General features: G+C 41.3%; 1 protein-coding gene across 2 annotated transcripts in view; it reads right to left on the bottom strand.

Moving 5' to 3' along the window:
- Positions 1-21,512, bottom strand: part of SVEP1 (sushi, von Willebrand factor type A, EGF and pentraxin domain containing 1) — a 199,121-nt gene that overhangs the window by 152,325 nt on the left and 25,284 nt on the right. For both annotated transcript variants that reach the window (XM_040481945.1, XM_040481944.1), the window contains exons 3-4: positions 19,010-19,265; positions 15,841-16,017 (exon numbers count right to left, since the gene is read on the bottom strand). In XM_040481945.1, the coding sequence (XP_040337879.1) occupies positions 15,841-16,017; positions 19,010-19,265 (433 nt within the window). The remainder of the gene's footprint in view (positions 1-15,840; positions 16,018-19,009; positions 19,266-21,512) is intronic.

Below are 21,512 nucleotides of genomic sequence, written 5' to 3' on the forward strand. Positions count from 1 at the left end.
AAATATAAATATAAATATAAATATAAATATAAATATAAATATAAATATAAATATAAATATAAATATAATGAAATGAAATAAAATGAAATAAAATAAAATAAAATAAAATAAAATAAAATAAAATAAAATAAAATAAAATAAAATTACAAAACAAAACTGTGGCCCAATGCAGCCATACCAGGCAGAGACCAAGTGGGAAGTCTAGATTTCTACTCTTACAAAGCTCTAGCAAGGCACCCCAACACCTCTGCAGGTGGTATCAGAGAAGGTCAAGTAGTCTTTCACACCAGTGGAGACCACAGAGGTGAGCACTGTCTCTCACTTCCACACCCACCAGAAAGTAGCAAAGGGTCTTTCCTCTGCCCCCTGGAGTGCTGTCAAAGCCAGCCCGTGGAGAGTCAGAACTTTCATCACCACCAAGCAGCAAAGAGGTCCCCTCTTTGTAGTGACTGGGGAGCAATAAGGAGGCCTTTCTAGAGCCAGAAATCCCATCTGCAGCCAGCAGTAATGAGAACCCCCTCACACACATTCATATCAGTGTCACTAGTAGCAAAATGAGGAATGTAGATATCTATGTTCACTTGGCAGGCATAAGGCAATGCTCATCATCCCTCTTTCTCTGCTGAGCGAACGATTATTTAACATTCTTGAAATGAGAAACTTATAGAAATGGAGAACAGATTAGCATTTGCAAGAGGTCAAAGTGAGGGCAACTAGGAGTAGAAGGGAAGTGTTGGGGCTCTACAAGAGCATATTATGAATCCTTGTGGTGGTGGGGCTGTTGCGTATCCTGACTACATCCATGTCAGTATCTGCACTGTGATATTAACTATAGTTTTGCAAGATGCTACCACGGAGAGAAACTAGGAAAATGATATAGGGGATTGCTCTGTATTATTTCTTTTTTTTTCTTTTCTTTTTTTAAATGTTTATTTATGTTTTTGAGAGAGAGAGTATGAGTAGGGGAGGGGCACAGAAAGGGAGACAGAGAATCCACAGCAAGCTCTGAGCTGTCAGTGCAAAGGCAGACGTGAGGCTCAAACTCATGAACTATGAGATCATGACCTGAGCCGAAGTCAGATGCTTAACAGACTGTGCCACCCAGGCACCCTATTCTTTATTATTTCTTTAGTTTTTTTTTAATGTGTATTTATTTTTGAGAGAGAGAGAGACAGAGACAGAGCATGAGCAGGGGAGGGGCAAAGAGGGAGATACAGAATCCAAAGCAGGCTCCAGGCTCTGAGCCGTCAGCGCAGAGCCTGACACAAGGCTCAAACTCATGAACCATGAAATCATGACCTGAGCGGAAGTTGGACGCTTAACCGGCTGAGCTACCCAGGCGCCCCTGTATTATTTCTTAAAACTGCATGTGACACTACAATGATCTCAAAATTAAAAACGTAATAAAAATTAAAAAGCAAAAGGCAGAAAAGCAAAATTTCAAGGTACATCCAAGAATATCCAAGATCAAGACACTGTATTTTAAAGTCTGGGGTACCAGGACACTACATAGGTGTGGTTGGTTGGTGGTTGGAGGTATTTCTTCATGGCTAACATTGCTTTACAGATACCTTGATCTGTGAAACAGAATACCATGAACAGTGTATGTGAGCACTAGCATGACTAGAAACTCATATTCCTTCTGCTTAAAGTCACAAATTGACCTTCTTATTCATAATTGGTTTCCATAAAAGTTTACAGTTCCTCATGGGGGTCACATAATTCTATTTCAAATTATTCTCAGGAAATATATATATTTTCCTTATTATTATAAAAGAGATTTGATAAGGTTTTTTAAACCAAAATTTCTGCATAAAAATTTATCAATTTTAATGTATTTTATTTTGTCAGTTAATAAATATATTAATTCTAGTGGTTTCCAACTTACTTCCTTGTATTTTCTAGGTTAAGAATAATACTACATACAATAGTAAAACAGCTCTTTTTTTGTTTAAAATATTAAATATTGGTCGTGAAACAGATGTTGCTTCAACATTAATGTTTATGGTTGTGCCTTCAGTATTTCACATATAATGTGCATTTGATTTGTCTTTTCTTATAACTTGTTCCATAGTTCATTACATATTTTCATATACCTGCTTCCACACACACACACACACACACACACACACACACCATTGTTTTAGGACTGGATTTCGGAAATAATACCAATAACTAGATAACATAAAAGAGATAAATGTGTTATTAGCCACTTCCTATTGTTGAACTCAGCCTTCCAGATGGCTTGCTTTGATTCTAAGCCAGTGCTTCTCAGGGTCAGTAGACTTGTTCACCTTCACTTCTCCAAAAAAGGAATGGAAAATTCCCAGGAAGTTGGGAACCAAGCAGAGTTTCCATATGTTGTGTTCTAGTATCTGAACATACAGTTCGCTTTATTTATTCATTCATTCTTCAAAGTCTATTAATGCTTACTCTAAGTCCCTGTGCCATGTAGCAGAGGTTATTAAAAAAAGAGAGAGAGAGATAGATACAATCCTGCCTTAAAGGAATTCATAGAATAGTAAAGAAAAAAAAAAAAAAAACTACCCCAAATGATAATACCATGTGCTGGGTCTTAACAGAAAGAGAGAGGTATTTAAAAAAACCAAAACAGGGGCGCCTGGGTGGCGCAGTGGTTAAGCGTCCGACTTCAGCCAGGTCACGATCTCGCGGTCTGTGAGTTCGAGCCCCGCATCAGGCTCTGGGCTGATGGCTCAGAGCCTGGAGCCTGTTTCCGATTCTGTGTCTCCCTCTCTCTCTGCCCCTCCCCCGTTCATGCTCTGTCTCTCTCTGTCTCAAAAATAAATAAACGTTGAAAAAAAAATTAAAAAAACCAAAACAAAAACTCTAACCCAAACTCATTGCTAGAGCAATGAATCTATGCAAGAAGGGATGAAAGGAAAAGTTTCACGGGAGAAGTGAATTTGTTGTGAACCCCGAAGTACCAGTAAGAAATAGAAAAGATGTGGGATATTCTAGGCAAAGGGGACCAAAACGCACAAACTTGGAGCCATGAAAGGCCTTGACGTGTGTGAGAAGCCGCCAGGGTTTGAGATAGCTGGAGGAGAAGATGCTGCAATGTTCGTAACCAAGAGATAATTTAATCCTAGTAGAATCACGTGGCTTTGATGTTTCCTCTACAAGTTTAAAAAGAGATCCGGTAACGCTTTTTGAATCTTATGTTAAAGCATTAACTCAGTTTGTCAGTACAGAGCACAGTTTCCCAACCCCAGTGCTATTGACATTTGGGACTTGTTGATGATGGTTAGTGTATTATAGGATATTTAGCAGTATCCCTGGCTGCCAGCCACTAGATGACAGTAGCTCCTTCCAGCTGGGACAAACCATATTGTTTCTGGACACTGCCAAGTACCCCCTGGGGGGGCAAAATCGCTCCCTGTTGAGAATCATACTATAGACTGTAATAATTTAAGCCAAAAAGGGGGGGGGGAGGGGCGCCTGGGTGGCTCAGTAGGTTAGGTGTTTGACTTGGGCTCAGGTCATGATCTCACGGTTCGTGAGTTCAAGCCCCTCGTCGGCCTCTGTGCTGACAGCTCAGAGCCCGGAGCCTGCTTGTGATTTCACGCCTCCCTCTCTCTCTGCCCCTCCCCCACTCATGCTCTGTCTTTCTCCATCTCTCAAAAATGAATAACTGTTAAAAAATAGAAAAAATTTAAATTAAGCAAACACTATATGCCAAGCCTCCTAGTGAGCTTTTTGCACACATTATCTCATTAATTTTTATAAGAATCCTACTATTACTAGCCCCATTTTATAGACTAGAAAACTGAGGTCCACAGAGGTGAAAAAACTTGCCCAGAAAAACACAGTAAGTGACAGAACTAGGATTTATGAGTAAGATTAATGCCACTAACTGCCCTCAAGAACTATACATACAGATATCATACATATAGTATGACATATACAGATGCTAAGATTTATATATATCATATATAAAAAAAGTAAGACAGAGATATATGCATTTAGCATACTATGGGGGCACATCATGATTTTAGCGAGTCTCACTTTCTCTAGCTTGGGCTGTCATTTTCAAATTGCCAACAGTGGCTATCACCCAAACTTGGCTTATCATCTATCGTTCAGTAAAGTATCAACCCCGCGCAGACCCCACAGAACCAAACATTTCGGATGCTGAGCTACAACTTGGAAGCAAGAGTTGCCTTTAAATACAACCTGGAAAGACCATCAAAATATTGCTGGATCATTTCTTTGATGGAGAATGACCATGCAGTAAGTGCTATGGATGGATCGTGGGCAATCTAATGGCTCAGAGACAACACGGACACTAGGATCTGAGAGAACTGGGTGCGCATGCTAACTGCTTTATGGTTGAATGGCATTAGGAAAATTTCTTAAAGTCTTTAACACTGTTTCCTCTTCTACAAATGAGGAACGTAAATAGGGAAAAACTGCAAGAGGCATGCGGTTGTAGCACGAATCTTTTTAGAGAAACAATTTCCAGAACCTCAACATTGACAGGTACTCTTACCTAAGCTGATGTACCAAAGAAAGCATCCACAGCACCTCTTCACAACTGCCCTTCATTCATTTTTTCAAAAGAAATGTGTACTTTTCATCCCTTTTGAATCTTACTACGGCGCGTTGTCCCAAGGTGGCAAACCTTCAGCACAATTCAAAAATCTTGATATCTGGAAACCTTTCTTTAAGTAAGGTACCATAAGCAAGTCCTCTAAGAAATGTTCCTTGTTTTTCACATATCCCAGTTAAATATCATTCAATATTTCCTGACCTTAGAAATGGAGTATTTTGGCTCGTTTCTGGGATGTTCTGAATTCAGAAACATTGTAGGTTGGGAAAGTACCAGTAAAGGCATTGTTCATTTACCACCTTTTCTTTCCAACTTCCTGACTACTGTCAAAGAATATGTCACTTCTTTAGAAGAGTCCAGTGAGGGCAAAGCAAGGAAGAAAATGTCGACGGGAAATACTGAAGGCAGCAGCAACTTCTATCCAGCTGAGAGACTCAAGAGCAGGCTCTCTGCCTTATTCATCAATTGTGGAAACTAAAGCAATACGCTGGCCACTGGAATGTGCATTAGTTTATTTAGCCTTTTTCTCTCAGAAACTATTTGGAGGATAGGTTTAACTGTGTGAACCATTTCACAAATAGGTTATATATAGATATGTGTCCATAGATTAAATAAGCTAAATCTACGGCTCCAAGATTTTGGTAAGGATATATTAATGCACATTCTAAGGTAAAATAATTTTATCAGAAACTACTGGATTGCTAAAAGTTTACTGAAATTTGTATTGTTTTGATTTTCCCAGACATAATTAAACAAAGCTCTTCCATATGAAATAGTAACAGGTTGTCCTTTAACGTGTCCTAGTAAAGTCTCTAGGGGACTTCCCAGAAACTTGTGAAAAAGCAAATGCTTATAATGATTGGGTAACAACTACTTTTGCAAGTCAAAAGCATTCCAATTCTTCAGTTTCAATAAAACTGAAAAGGACCAAAGGGAACAGTCAGCTAATCATCTCCAATATGTTTTTGATGATAGATCACTCATTTATTTTTGGCACATAACTCAGGAGGAACTCAAAGAATGAAGTGACGTCAATGTCACACAACTCTTCCAAGCTCCATCTACACATTTGTATGAAGGTTTTCAGCACTAAGACCTACAAAAATGAAAAAGAGAAATGAAATTGACGTCACATATGCCTTTATTCTTATAGCAGAAGTCCACGGGCACATGAATTAATTAATGATCCATCCCATGAAAAGATGAAATCTCCAAGAGCATCTTATTTCTATGGGGAGTAAGTACCAAAAGGAGTAATAGCTCTGAGAAATTATATACAAATAACAAGTATAATAATAACTCTAATACTTGATATCTAACATCAATTTTGATCACAGAAAATTTAAAAATTAATTTCAATATATATCCACAATTTTCATGGCAGAGAAGTAGAATTCTGTGATCAATAAAAGGCTTTAGAAAATAAAAACTTACTGTATTCGAATCACATGGTACCAGGAGAAGGGAAGAGATCTAAGAAAATAAGAAACCACGTAAGTTTCTCCATTGAAAAAAGCTGCTTCACAAACGAATATTACCAGAAGGAATCAAATTTGTTATAGTATTGAGATTTCAAAGGGTACATTTAAAAGTGATATAACACTTTTATTTTAAAAGGCAATACTGAATTATGGAAATACCATCTTTAAAAATCTTGCTGAAAACTTTTTGATAGCTATTTAAAAATCAACAAGGGGTACATGGGTTTTTAGTTAGTTTAGGGGTGACATGAGCAAAATATTTAAGGACTACCAATTAGCATATGTTAAATGTTTTTCTTTGCATCCTTTTTCTTGTTACTGAATTTACTTATAATGGGGCTAGGAAACAGAAGGAGAAAAAGTAAGATTCTATAGGTTCTAATAAGGTTATAATCCTTATTTTCACAATTTTAGAATACTGGATATATTTTTATGAGTACTCCTAAAAGACACAACATACCAACTTTGGGAGATTCCAGTTCAAGATAATGATACAGGAGGATCCTGGGCTCACTTCATCCCAAGGACACACTGACTCTGTGGCTACATATGGAACAACTTCCTCTGAAAGAAACTAAAAACTGAGCAACCACTACGTATCACACAAAAAAGAGAAGGCCCACTTCGGTGTGTAGGAGAGACTAGGACACCGTCTCATCATAAACCCCATCCCTGCCCGGGGTGACCCACCAATGGGAGGAAACTCAAAGCCCAGGGCATCTCCTTGAAGAGTGAAGGGTTTGAATCCTACATCAGACACCTGAACTTTTGAGACCTACACCTGAGAGATGAGCCCAGAAAACGTGTAGCTTTGAAAACCAACTCAGGCTCAAGGCTTGTGTTCACAAGCTGCACAGGGCCGTAACCAACCCAGAAGCGGGTCTCTCAGGAATCCCTCGATTCACCTGCCCCCGCCCAGCCACCTGCAGCCAATCCGGAGGCACCCAGACCTCACATGATGAGGCTCATTTGCTAACCCTAAAGGCTTGGCCTGGTGGGCAGGCATCTCGCACAGCTCACAGCTAGAAGCCTGCTGGCTGGCAGGCGCCATCTTCACGCTTGCTAGCCAACGGGCACCATCTTGTTTGTTTATTTCAAATGCGAGGTTTTTGAGGGATTTTTCCCAGCACGTGCCATCTGTATGAGGTCTCTCTGCCACATTCTATGGTGACAGTATCTCCGGTCTAAGGGCCCTGGCTTTGCAGCTGCAGCCTAATAAAGGCTGCCCCTTCATCACCTGGCTCTGGTGGCCACGGGCTTGTGCTCCTGGGTCCCACAGATGGTATCAATGGGAGGGAGAGTTCTTGGCAGGCTACCACCGCCAGGGCACTGCAGAGACAACACCCCCTGTCTTTCTTTCAGAGGCCTGTTGCTTGTCCTGGAGCTTCGGCCTGCAAGCGCAGCCTGTGGTTTGGCACAGAGATGCTTCCTGCTGAGAGGGAACAGAGGCAGGTGGATGCTATCTTGGTGCTCTCCCTCTGCCTGCTACAGCTCACCAACATCTCCCCCACAGGAGCATATACGCTCCACTGGAGGTTCAATTTTTCCAACTGCCACCCAGGGGACACCTCTAGATCACCTGGCTCTAGTGGCCCGGAATGCCAGGGCTTATGCAAGCATTCCCACAAGACTATGTATATTTGCATACTTTAAAAGCTGCTTCCTGAGGGTCTGGCTTCTAATCAATCTGTATCTAGATGCTAACTGCGCTCCTCCCATTTGGGATGCTGTCAGGTCTTGGCACACCCTCAACAACTGAAAGCCATTAAAAATAAAAATGGCTGCTTGGACAATCGCAAAGGTTTGAGAGACAACCAAAGTTAAGTTTCCTCTCCTTATAGGAGGTCATTGCTTCAAGACTGGGAGAGGGGGCTGTTTTGTCTAATGCATAGACACGAACACAAGAGAGTCAAGCAAAATGGAGAAACAGAGAATATTTTTCAAACAAAAGAACAATATAAGACTTTAGCAGAAGAAACCTTGATGAATTGGAGATAACTAATTTGCCTGATGCACTTCAAAGTAATGGTTCATAAAGATGCTCACTGAACCCAGGAGAATGGATGAGCACAGTGAGGACTTCAACAGAGAGCCAGAAAATATGAGAAAGTACCAAACAGAAGTCACAGACTGGAAGAATACAATAACTGAGCTGAAAATACAATTTATTGACTTGGGAGTTTGGTGGTGTTTCACACCTATGGTTGTGGGCATCTAATTTTATGCATTTCCCTGTTATAAAATCGTGATAGACTGGAAAATGTACCACCAGGACTGAATACCTACCTCATTCAGTGAAAAACTGAACAAACTAAACTATTCTAGGCAGCAACCTTAAGTTGGTGGGAATCAGTGTCAACCTGCTAGCAATATTCTCTCATAAAAAGCAAATAGGAATACATTGTACAAATTCCTTGTACCTTACAAACCCATTATTAGGCACTGCTGGGGATGTTTTTTGGGGAAAAAAAAAGTCAGCTAAGCTCTGCTCAGAGAACAAGATTTCCAAATGTTTTGGTTTTCATTCAAGAATTTGTAGAGCTCTCTGTCCTCTCTCTTTCCAAAGAAATGACATAATATTTAGACAAGAAAATATCTGTGTGCAGTAGGGGGTAGGGATTCATGTGCATATATTTACATGCATAAGATATTTCCACACAAATATTTTAGTGTTTCTATTTCTATGGTGTATCCTCCTTTTATGAAAAATAATGTAACTGGGGCTTCCGCTTTTTATCAAGCCCTCAGCCTTGGCCCTTATCCAGCTATAATTTCCAATCTGCGAATCATTCCAAACTCACTGAAATAGAGTCAATGTCTGCAGAGGAGCAGTGTCCTCAAGATGCCTATTGTCTTCATACTCTGCATCTCTCAAATCCCTTCAGGGGAAAGTTTAGAACAGCTGCCCTTGCATGGATTTACAATGAGAGTTCACTGGCTATTCACAACTGATTTGATGACCTAGCCATCCAAAATGACCAATCCAGATATCAACCATAGACTGAATTTGATTTATTGTTGACAAAGTTTAACCAAATGTAAATATTTTACATTAAAAAAATACATTCTTGGGGCGCCTGGGTGGCGCAGTCGGTTAAGCGTCCGACTTCAGCCAGGTCACGATCTCGCGGTCCGTGAGTTTGAGCCCCGCGTCGGGCTCTGGGCTGATGGCTCAGAGCCTGCAGCCTGTTTCCGATTCTGTGTCTCCCTCTCTCTCTGCCCCTCGCCCGTTCATGCTCTGTCTCTCTCTGTCCCAAAAATAAATAAACGTTGAAAAAAAAATTAAAAAAAAAACAAAACATTCTTGAACTTTTCTTACCATGTGCCTTTGGGCTAGGGATCCTGTGGTCCCCAAGCCAGACATGGAAACCATGCATTGACTGAGATTTCGAAAATGAATTCTCATCTACTTAAGATTCTGGTATTAAACTTGACCTCTTACCTACCTCCTTTTTTCTTTAGCATTTACTCTTCTTCTGAAGGTAGGCAGTGGGGATACAAAATGAGTCCTTCAGTGCCTGTTAGAATCACTAGTTGGATGAGGTAGGACAAAGAAAATAGTTGGGTGTGGTGGAAAAGAGAACCAGAAGAAGCATGAAAAAAGGTCTGAGGAAAGAAATAGCACGGTATTTGGTGGAAACTATAACTAGTTCCAGCTTTTAGCTCAAAGGGTAAAGACAGGCCAACTCAGGCAAAGCCTTTGTGCCATGCTAATAAGCCTGAAGTTTATTCTATGAGTGAGCCATAATTAAAAAACATTAAGCAGATCTGCATTTTATATAACTCCTTTTCTTCTTTTCCTTCCTAGTATTCAGTTAAAACATACACTATTTTGTGGGTAGAAAATGATCAAATACTGAAGATCTCATAAGGGTCCAACTAATACTTAGCAAATTTGAAATTATATTTTTAATTGCATGTTTGTTAAATACCAATCTCTATGGCCAGACTGTAGGCTCTGGAGCCGGACAACTTAGGTTCACCTCCCAGGTCTACTAGCTATGTGACTCAGGACAAGTGACTCAACCTCTCCAATTTTTAGCTTCCTTGGCTCTTCCTTGGTGTGTGTGTGTGTGTGTGTGTGTGTGTGTGTGTGTGTGTATTGATATATATTGATATATATTGATATATGAATATAATTGATCAATATATTGATATAGTGATACATATATCAATTATATATATCAATGCTTGGGAAAGTGAGTGCCTGGAATATCATAAGTGCTCTTTAAATATTAGTTAATTATTATCAGTTATTATTGCTGTCATCATCATCATCATCATCATCATCCATATCCCTGTCAAAGCCAATGTCAAAGATGCAGAATGAAGAAAGGAATACTAGAGCTAGAAATGGAAGCAACACCTACTTTTCACTAGACTCCACAGTTAAGCAGTACAGTTCCCTTAGCTGAAGTTCAACTACTAATCCTAGAGGAATGTCTTTTCAATCCTTTAAATATAAACATGCGGCATTAAAACCCCACACCTGAATTTGAATCACACAAAATATTTACGGTAAATGAAACTGAGTTATGTAAGTTTAAACAAAACCAAAATATCATAGGCCTTAAGCACTGATTTATGACAACAACAAAAAGTACTGATATGTAAGTATTCTTGGCTTTTCTCCCTCTCTGGTACCCCAGAGGGTGATGCAGATGCAAGAGGAAAAGAGTGATAAGGATGCAGAGTTTGAGTTAGGTCTTATAAGGTACATATATGTGTGCTTGAGTATGAGTGGGGTGTGTGTGTGTGTGTGTGTGTGTGTGTGTGTGTGTGTGTGTGTTTAGGGAGGAATTTGAAGAGATAAGCACAGAAGAGTTATGGTTTCTAAGGGAAAGGATGATTAAAAAAGGGGAGATTTTAAGAATTGCTTGGGTCTATAAATCCCTATTTTGGAGTCAGAGAAAATCAAGCAAAGGACTTGCACTATTTTGAAATCTATTTTGGTTGCTGCACTGGATTTCTTTTCCTGCAATGCCTCTCTGAGCCTGGAGTATTGGGAATATGGATCTGTAAGTATTACAACTATCTTTCAAATTCTCTTTCCCTAGCAGGTTTTCTAGCATTAGTTGAACTTCTATCAAATATGGTTTCTGTGGTCAAGGCCATTACACAAATGAATGAGACCTACATGAACAAAGCATCATTCTACTTTGGATTATCTATTTATTATATAGTCCTCACTTCTGTAAAACCTATTAGCACACACCCTCCAAGACCACCAGCCAAAAGCACGTGATTATTTTGAGACGAACTCAAAAAAGTTTTGAGCCAAGGGAAATTAGAAACCGGCTCAAACATATTAAGCAACGTCTCACAAAATTGAACTCTTTTGTCAGAGCATTACTTGTTGGTAACTTCTAATGAATATCTTCAAGCTTGCATTCAAGCTAAGATGTTCAGAATATGGGACGGATCCCCAGTGATTAAGATCTTTCTGGGCATCAAGGTCTTGTCCGTGAAGCAGCTGCTTACTGTGACAGTGGTTCTCAGGCCATTTCAAGCAAAGCTACTGCCTTGGACAGAGCTTTAGGAAGTCACTGTTTGAGAGCCCAAGCAACTTAGATTGCCCTTCACCCAAAACGAGGAGAGAAAAAGAGAAGAGCCCACTCATCCTACAGTTATCAGCTTTCTTTGAAGGCTGACAGCACCAGTGAAGATGGTCTAGTATAAAGGGAGGACCGTAGGGATTTGGGAGACCTCCATTCGGCTTCCACTCTGACACTTACTTCCTATATGACCAGAGGATTGAATTTCCTCATCTCCCAAGTGAGCAGGGAGAAAAGTTCTTACAGGTAAGGTAGCTCTAGCATTCTGGTCTATGAAATTAACAAACACAAGTTACCTCAGCATAGTTTTTCCTAATCAAAGCAAACAAGCTCAACTTTATTCAACATCAAGTGGCACATTATCTCACTGTCTTCTCTCCACTCAGTATTCTTGATTTGCACCAGATACTCACGGGTCAAAACTGCATTCCCGACACTCCTTTTACCTTGAGTACGTGTAAGCCTTCTTGATGGTTGTCCACCTGCATGCATCGACCTTCCTAATCCTCCCATGGCAAAGTTTTATAAAATATACGGTGTCATTCATCTTCAAGAATCTCACACATGAGGTAACTACTTAAATACCCACCCATTAACTTTCTCATAATAATACTTATATCACCACACAATAATGATTAATCATAAAAGTATTATTAGGATTAGTATGATTAGGAATTGATGGGCCAGATACCATCCTAAGCAGTCTATTTTCTCAATTAGCCTAAATATATATACAGCTATAAAATATATAAATATATGTAAAATAGACACATACGTATGCACATATAGACACATCTGTGTATTTCTACATACAAAGATATATGTGTGTGTATATGTACACATATATATACCATTATCGGGTATACATACATACACCAGTATTAGGCCCATTTTACAGAAGAAACAGAATCAGAAGAAATTATCAAGCCCACATCATTTGTAATTGGCAGAGGCTGAATGTGAGCCAGATCTTCCTATGTTTTTAAACACTTTGAGCACAGTTCGGTGTCTATGGTCTCTGAAGAGCAATGTATATAAGAAGATATGTTCAAAAAGGCAAAATAGGGGCGCCTGGGTGGCGCAGTCGGTTAAGCGTCCGACTTCAGCCAGGTCACAATCTCGCGGTCCGTGAGTTCGAGCCCCGCGTCGGGCTCTGGGCTGATGGCTCAGAGCCTGGAGCCTGTTTCCGATTCTGTGTCTCCCTCTCTCTCTGCCCCTCCCCCATTCATGCTCTGTCTCTCTCTGTCTCAAAAATAAATAAACGTTGAAAAAAAAAATCAAAACGGCAAAATAAGCAGCGTGCCATCTTGGAAATAACATAGAACTTAGATAAAAAGCGTCCTGGGTCCCTACTGGGGTCCTGCCGATGGCTGGATATGCCATCTTAAGTAAAATACTCATCTTTTCTGAAACCTCAATTTCCTCTTGTAGAATGAGGGATTTCAAGCAGATAACCTCTAAGGTTTCTTCTGGCTCTGAAGAGGAATGATTTGGTTCTGAAAGGCACTGTTTCTACAATGAGGAAAACTACTGGGAATTCCAAGTATTCAGAGCGAAAGGTAACATCCTCTCCTGGAGCAAGACAATAGTTGCTATCAAGGCACCTTCAGATCTTACTTAGAGGGACCATCTTAGTATCTTAGTAGAGCCTTCCCTGTAGCTCCTTCTTTACAGCACAGGCCTTTTTCTTTAATCACAGTGCGTGATTACAAATTGGCTTGTGTGGGGAGGCTGTGAGTTCCCAGCAGGTGAGGACCATGTCTGTCTGCTCACCATCGAACCCCTGCCTGGTGCCTAGCACAAGGCTTGGCGTGAAAAACACGCTCAATGCCATTTGTCGACTGAACAGATTGGAAAAGGAGGATCACGGCTTCCACGTTTTCAGTGCTGGATGATTTAGGGCTAATATTTCTTTTTCCCTTGCCTAAAGAGTCTGGTAATGAGTCTTTCGTGCCACAGGAAAGATGCAATTAATTTATTTTCTCTTAGTTCCTAGCGTGTAGGAGAAGCCAGTGATGAGTGCTGCCTCCTACCAATATACAAATCACAGCATACAAACTGGGGTTCCGACACTCCTTTTCCTAATCCCTTTGAAACAAATACTGAAGATGACAGTATGAACATTTATATCGATGCAACTAAATCTAATTTAACTCTTGCGTGAAAGGAAGCAGTAAGCTGAGGCTCACTCATTTAAGAGAAGGGATGGATAAATTAATCCTTTTGTGTTGGTGTTCTTGGCGAGATCCAGCTGCAAAAGTACTCCTGGCCCCTCGAGGAAGCTCTACTGACAAGCCCACCCAATCTCACACATTTACAGACTACTGTCGCCGTGCCTTCCAGCCTGGAGTGCATGACTAGTAGCAGCCGCAGCTACTTGAGGATCTGGGGGGTAGTGGGTTTGTGAACTGCCCCCTCTCTCATTCTGCTGCTTCTCCCTCAGGATGCGAGATTATAGGGTCGCGGAGCAGAGGAGGCTGCAGCCCAGCATGGCTGGGCAGCCACATGGCAGTGGCTTGTTGGCAAGGAGCAGTTCGGCCTACGACCACATGGAAAGCAAACATGCTGACTACAGCACGGAGCAAAGAAAATGAGAGCTTCTGCCTGCGTTTGGTGGGCTTGGGTGGGAGGAGGGGAGAGAAGGGGGTGCTGGGGAGAGTGCCAAGCTGGGCTGTTGATGAAAGTGTGGGAAGATTCCAGGGGAGGCATTTTGCCAACTCAGAGGCAGTTGGGTTGATCCCCCCCCCCCCTTTCTTCTGCTTAAATGAGAATTCCTGCTGGGTGGGGTAGGAGCAGAGCCAAGAAAGGAGTGATTTGCTGGGTGAGCATGGATGGTTGGACCTACGAGGTATGTGTCTGCCCGCTGGGACCCAGGCCAGGGGAGGAAGGAGAAATGAAAGGAGAGGAACTGAGGGGCAACAGGAGTAAAAGAGAATAAAGGAAGAATGCAAGAGGAAATGTCCTATGAGGAGAAGGAGAAAAGAGGAAAGAGACAGCAGGTCACGTAGACGGAGAAGGGCCACGTTTCTGTGCTATAGAGCAGGCCTACCTACCGCCCAAATGTCAGCATAAAATAATGTTCACATGAAACAAGCAGTAAAAGACCACATGGTGCAGTATAAAGTTAAGCTACTGCTCCTACATTTTCCTGGTGGCTGTTAATTTCCATGGGAATGTATCTTTCCCAAATAGCAAATGTTGCCTTTTGGCCAAAACAGAACAAAGAAAATGCTATCACAGAAAGCCACATACTACTTCTAAAGATTAGGAGAATATGATTTAGAAGTAGTTCCTAAAATACAATGTAAAATACCAGAATCCTAAGTTGTTCTCTTGGCTTTTCTAATAAAATGTTAGAAACATAAAGATTCTCCTGTCAGGAAATCTAGAGCAGGTAGAATTACAAATGTCGATGAAGTGAAACCCATTGTGAAGTGATGTCACTTTTAAGGCTTTCATTTTTTAATTATTTTAAATGTTTATTTTTGAGAGAAAGAACGTGAGCAGGGAGGGGCAGAAAGAGAGGGAGACAGAGAATCTGAAGCAGGCTCCAGGTTCCAGGCTGTCAGTGCAGAGCCCGACACGGGGCTCGAACCCACACACCGTGAGACAATGACGCGAGCCGAAGTCAGATGCTTAAGTGACTGAGCCACCCAGGTGCCCCAACTGTCAAGCTTTATGAGGCCCCTATGTGGAGGCTTGCGAAGAGGTGAAAGATCATCAAGTGAAAGTTGCAATTTTTGTGACGATCCTGTAAGTTATATGAGGCCTAAGGACCAGAATCCCACTGGCTTCAATCTCCTACAGAGACGACAGCGTATTTTGGCTTAGGGCAGACTTGGTTACTGATTGATTACAAATGAAAGACCCCAAATCTTCCCTTTCACAGTTCTGAACCGAGACTTCAAGAGGTCTCGCAAACTTCCTTTCTCTTGGACCTCTGCCACCCCCACAGGGACAAGCCCGGGCAGCCTGAGAGAATCTGAGAGGTCACACGAAGGTCAACCTAGTGGTCCTAGACAAAGTCATTATAGACCAGACTCCAGCCGACCCAACTCACAGCTGATGACAAATGCACGCGTAAGCCAGCACTGCTGAGACCAGAGAAGCTGCCCAAGTGACCCACAGACTCATGAGCGGTAATAAATCAATGCTTTAAGCCACTGAGTTTGGGGATCTTTTCTTTACACGGCAACAGATAACTGACACGATGACGCACAAACTGGAGACTCACCTGTGCATTCATACTGCAGACCTTCCCCATAATAGCCCTTTTCACAGATGCACTCAAACTGCCCCGTGTGTGTCCCACATTTGCAGCTCGCCATTCGGTCACAACAGTCTTTGCCGGCTTCACACAGATAGGAGCAATGAGACATATCCTCTTGAATAAAACTCCCAGAAGGCAGATCTATCAATGACATATGACAGAGGGTAATAAAAAACAAATTCGCCGATCAATGTTACATTCTCTAGTTACTAAAATGTAGGTGCAAGCTGCAGAAAATATCTTTTCATATCCGTCTAATTCCCAGCTGCACCCCACTCCCACCCAGATATGAATGCGTGTTATTTGCACTAGCACAGGCTGGGAATTTGCTTCAGCCAGTTAAGTTATTTCAGTCTGGGACCTCATCATAAGTTCTTGGGGCCACGCAGGGTCAGGCAGAAATTAAGCACTTCAACAAGGAATCTCCAGATGCAGCAGGAAGTATTGTAGTCCGTTCCATAGGTCACTTCCCTGGCTTCCACACAAGCAGCGTTCCACTGCCTCAATATGAGGTCAGACAGCAGTAACGAGATTTCCAAAACGCTTTTTCAAAAAATAAATAAATAAAATGACAATCTCGATCGCTGCAAAAGGATTTTGATTATGAGCTACTGACTTAAGAATAAATCCGTAACTTCTATAGTTATTTGATAAAGACTTCACAACGCCACACAAGTTTAATAATAGAACCAGAATACGGCTTATGTCTCAATGTTAAGTAAATTATCATGTTTTAGGTGACGGGAGATCATACTCATTACGTGAGCCATGTTCTGAAGTGAGGCATGCTGGGAAGTCAATAATTCAGGCAGAGTTGTTCAGAAAGTGACTTAACTGGGTAAGGTAAGGTTGAATATGACCCACCCAGAAAGAATGGCCTAGAACCAGGCAAACAATAAGTTCCACTTACTCTGTTGAGGAAGTTCAAAAGTCTTAACCCAAATCCTAGAGGTAGGTCCATGGTGCTGGGCCCAGACATAGTGATGGGCCCGTCATAGGAACTCGAATGCATGAGTTCCAGCAAGAAACATGCACTGCAATTGAATACCTGGAAATAAGATTGGTAGTGGCCTCTTTTATGGAACATCTATCTCTATGCATTAAGACTCTGAACAATAAATACACAGGGGCAAAGTAAGGAGAAGACTCCAGCCCCAAGGGAAAGAGACCAGTACAATCAGGTACCCTATTAAAGCTCCACCTAACAGACTGTGGTGTAGGTTAAAGGTCTGCAACATGCACACTTAGTTCTGAGGCACCGGGCCATGGGATTATTTGGCGGTAGAGCAACTTAGGAGCAAGAAAGATCTAGCTACCAAGACTGGTACACTGGCATTCATGTCTGGGAGAGAGATAAGTATACGTGTTATGGGAGGCAAGCTATTATCCTGCAAGCTATGTCTATGGAAGATGGCCAGAAAGACGGATGGTCTTGAGACCGAAAGTGGATCCAACCAAATTGAAAGTAGCTTCAGAGGACAGAGAGGCAGGGAAAATGATGCTCATTTCCTTCGATTTGACTATGTCTTTGCAATGGGAACAGGATTTTTTCTTACCAAGCCCGGAAACTTGATCAGAGAATTATGCATTCTAGATATTTGTTTATTGTAATAAAAGTGATGCCTTCCAAAACTCTGTTGCAATACTGTAACCAAGAGAACACTCTGTCCCACCCAGCTTCTGGGGCAACTTGGCATTAGGGTTCTAGAAGGCCCCAACGCTACAAGCAGAGGGATCACAGGACTGGAAATTAGTCCTCCACAACATAGCTAGTAACACCATGATTTCAGAATCACATCTATTAACAGCCACCGTGCCTTCCCACTCAACATACCACTTTTCCATGAGAAAAGGAGAAACAAAGGAAGCCCCAGAGTTACTGAACTTCCATCAAGTGACAGCACTATACTTGGTAAATTTTAAATATTTTATTTAATCCTCTTGACAAAACCATATGGTACACATTATAGTGTCTCCGTCTTAAAAGTAGAGGAAGTGAGGCTTGTAGACGTTAGATACATTGCCTAAGGTAATAATAACAGTGACGGTTAATGAGGGCTTCGGATAATAAGCCCTCAGTAACTTTTCTAATCACTTTATATGTATTAACCCATCTAATCCTTGTGGCAATCCCATGGAATAGGTACTATTCTCATTCCCTATTCTATTAACAAGACACCTAAGGAATGTAAAAGCTAAATAATTTGCCAAAAGTCACACAGCAAGCAGGTGACTAAGATTTTTTTGTTGTATCCACAGCTAGTCTGAGACCCTGTTCTAAACGCTTCCCTTGGAACTCCGATAGGGCTGATCTGTCGTTATGTACATCACTAACTGCTTGAAACCTCGTGCGGCCCGATTTGCCCATCAAACCAAATCTTCCACATGGATACCTGCAAGGATCAAGCCTCACCTGCTGCATGGCTTTGGTCTGAGGCTGGATCTCCTCTAATTTCCTCCCAATCTACACTTTCTCTTGTGGCTTACCAAGATACATGCCCATATTATGCCTGGAAGTTCATCTAATCTAAATCATATAACTACACATCCTTACAAATAGTGTATAAAGAACTCTAATGATGGACTTACTGACTTTATTCCTTGTTGGGATAATGTTCTTGAACTTCTACATAAGCATTATGTGTCTTCAGTCAGTCAAGAAGTATGTGCTAGTATTTATTGTCCCTATATCTTCATGTGTATTTCTGGAAACATTCTGGTGAGATTCACTATGCATGTCTCTGAATGTTTACTTCGGCTTTCCAGATAGCTGTAAATGAGATCTAAGTCAAGGCTTCCCACTCCGTGTGTGGCCTTAAAACACACCTAAATTCATTCCATCGATTCTAACAGTTCCTAGGTGGGAGCATTATGGATATTCTAGTGAAAATCCATCACAACTGTTAAAAAACAAAACAGAACAAAAACCCCAAATATTCTTCTTGCAAATCAGACTGTCATTTCTATTTATGAAGTTCAACACAGCTCACAAAACACCAAGGATACATGGGCATCATGCTCAGTGAAGACATCACAGGGTCTGGTATTACCCTCCAATGGGTTTCAAGCAGTAAAAGTGAAGGAACCCTGCCCCCTTTAATTGCATCATGTTATGCCACTGGGTTTCCATTACCTTCATGCAATGCCCGGCGAGCTAAAGCCTCAAATTCTTCAAAACTGTGCAGCAGGTAGCAGTGCTCCTCCTTTGGGGTGGAAGCCATGTCATTCAGTTCTCGAATGTTCCCTTGCCATATGCCAAAAGTGAAGATCTCTACTCCAAAATCTCGCAGAGATGCTGCAATTGGCCTGGGATCTCCCCCATTGGAATATCCATCAGTAATGAGGAATATAACTTTTGTTGAGTTTTCTCTAGAGTGGCGAAGAATTTGCTGTAATGAAACAAAGTTAGCGTGAGTTTGTATGGTGTTGGCCTACTACATGCTTCCTTTCTTACGTAAAACAGTATTTGTGAGGATCATCAGCATGTCGCAAGAGTGAGGACAAACACTGATCAATGAGAGTAAGACAGACACAGGCAGACTAGGGCCTACCACGGTCTCCGCACAGACCCACAAGAACCTTAAAAGCACTTGAAAGATATCATTAACAGCAGCAGCAGCATTATCATCAACAAATATTTGTGGAATACTTATGGATTTCCAGGCTCTCAAAACAGGAACCAAATCTGAGTCCTACATATCTATTTCCAAGTACATCAAGTACATCCAGCTAGCTGCCCATCTATCCACTTAGCTGAACCCCCTCGTGATCATATATCAAAAGCCTGATTAGATGCAAATTTAATAGAAAATGTCTCTTCCAGAGTTAACAATGGCCAATCTACTTCCCATGTTTGTTTTTCCACTGCTCCTCCAAAGCTGTAGAACTGATTCAATCCTTCATCTTTTCGGGACCACCCAGTATTAGCACAAAATCAGCTGGGTTTGGTGGTGTCCTATCTTTATGAGAAAATACTAATTTATTCAATCTAACACTTGGGCTTTATTATTTTAGGGCAAGTGAGTTATGCTTAATAATGTTATTATGCTATCCTTCCTCTACAGAAAGAAGAGAAAAAAATGAAACCTTTTTTCAAAAAAAGGCATCTAAGGGGGCACCTAGGTGGCTCAGTCGGTTTGGCATCCAACTTTGGCTCAGGTCATGATCTCACGGTTCATGAGTTTAAGCCCTGCATTGGGCTCTGTGCTGACAGCTCAGAGCTTGAAGTCTGCCTTAGGTTCTGTGTCTCCCTCTCTCTGCCCCTTCCCTCCTCTCTCTCCCTCTCTCTCAAAAATAAACAAACATTTAAAAAAAGGCATCTAGGGGTGCCTGGGTGGCTCAGTCGGTTAAGCGTCCGACTTTGGCTCAGGTCATGATCTCGCAGTTTGTGAGTTTGAGCCCCGCATCTGGCTCTGTGCTGAAAGCTTTGAGCCTGGAGCCCGCTTTGGATTCTGTGACTCCCTCTCTCTCTGCCCCTCCCCTGCTCACACTCTGTCTCTCTCTCTCTCAAAAATAAATATTTAAAAAAATTGTTAATTAAAAAAAAATTTTTTTTTAAAAAAGGCATCTATTTATTGCCACTGATGCACTATAACATCAATTTGTAAAAGCACAAGGAATCCAGTGGTCACTCTGGCATTATAATTAAATTTACTGTTACTGCTTTTTACCAGAAATGGGTAGGAAAGGAAAAGAAGTACCAGGGTGTATTTTCTGGCAAGCTCTTAGAAAGAAGACCTCCATGTCTATTAGGCAATAATTCAAGTACAGTCTGGAGGTAGTGAGGAAGAGCAACAATTATACCCTATGTTTTGTAAAGTTCAAAGGGGATGATATGATTAAAAACTCACTCATTCACTGCCTCAATTCACTTCAAGGGGCAGACTTCAGCTCTAAGCTCCAGACTCTCTCAGCTAATAAGATCCATGTCTTCATCAGTATATAATTCATAGCTATTGATTCTAATTTAATAACTCTTAGCAAATTTGATTCCTGTTTGTGAGCTAAAGATAAAGCTGTTAAACCTGAATTTAAAGACAATCAAGTTAAGGGCGCCTGTATGGCTCAGCTGGTGGAGCATGTGACTCTTGATCTTGGAATTGTGAGTTCGAGTCCCACGTTGGGTGTAGAGATTACTTAAAAATAAAATCTTTTTTTTTTTTTTAAAAAGACAAATTAAAAATGACTTTGGAAACATCTGGAAAGCCAGCAATTTGAGAAGAAGGATTCAAACATGTCACCCCCTTCTCTCAAAAGCCTACTACTACTAAAGACAAAAAGAATTAAACCAGCCTAGGGGCGCCTGGGTGGCGCAGTCGGTTAAGCGTCCGACTTCAGCCAGGTCACCATCTTGCGGTCCGTGAGTTCGAGCCCCGCGTCAGGCTCTGGGCTGATGGCTCGGAGCCTGGAGCCTGTTTCCGATTCTGTGTCTCCCTCTCTCTCTGCCCCTCCCCCGTTCATGTTCTGTCTCTCTCTGTCCCAAAAATAAATAAACGTTGAAAAAAAAAAAAAAAAGAATTAAACCAGCCTAAAGAAGCTCCTTCTGGCCAAAGGGCAATTTGCGTACCAGTAAAAGTAATAACTGAAATGAATTTAAATGCATCATATATATTTACATTTTATCATAAACATTTACC

Source organism: Herpailurus yagouaroundi, unplaced genomic scaffold, assembly GCF_014898765.1.
Source record: "Herpailurus yagouaroundi ecotype Mexico unplaced genomic scaffold, PumYag 160, whole genome shotgun sequence".
NCBI classification, from domain to species: Eukaryota; Metazoa; Chordata; class Mammalia; order Carnivora; family Felidae; genus Herpailurus; species Herpailurus yagouaroundi.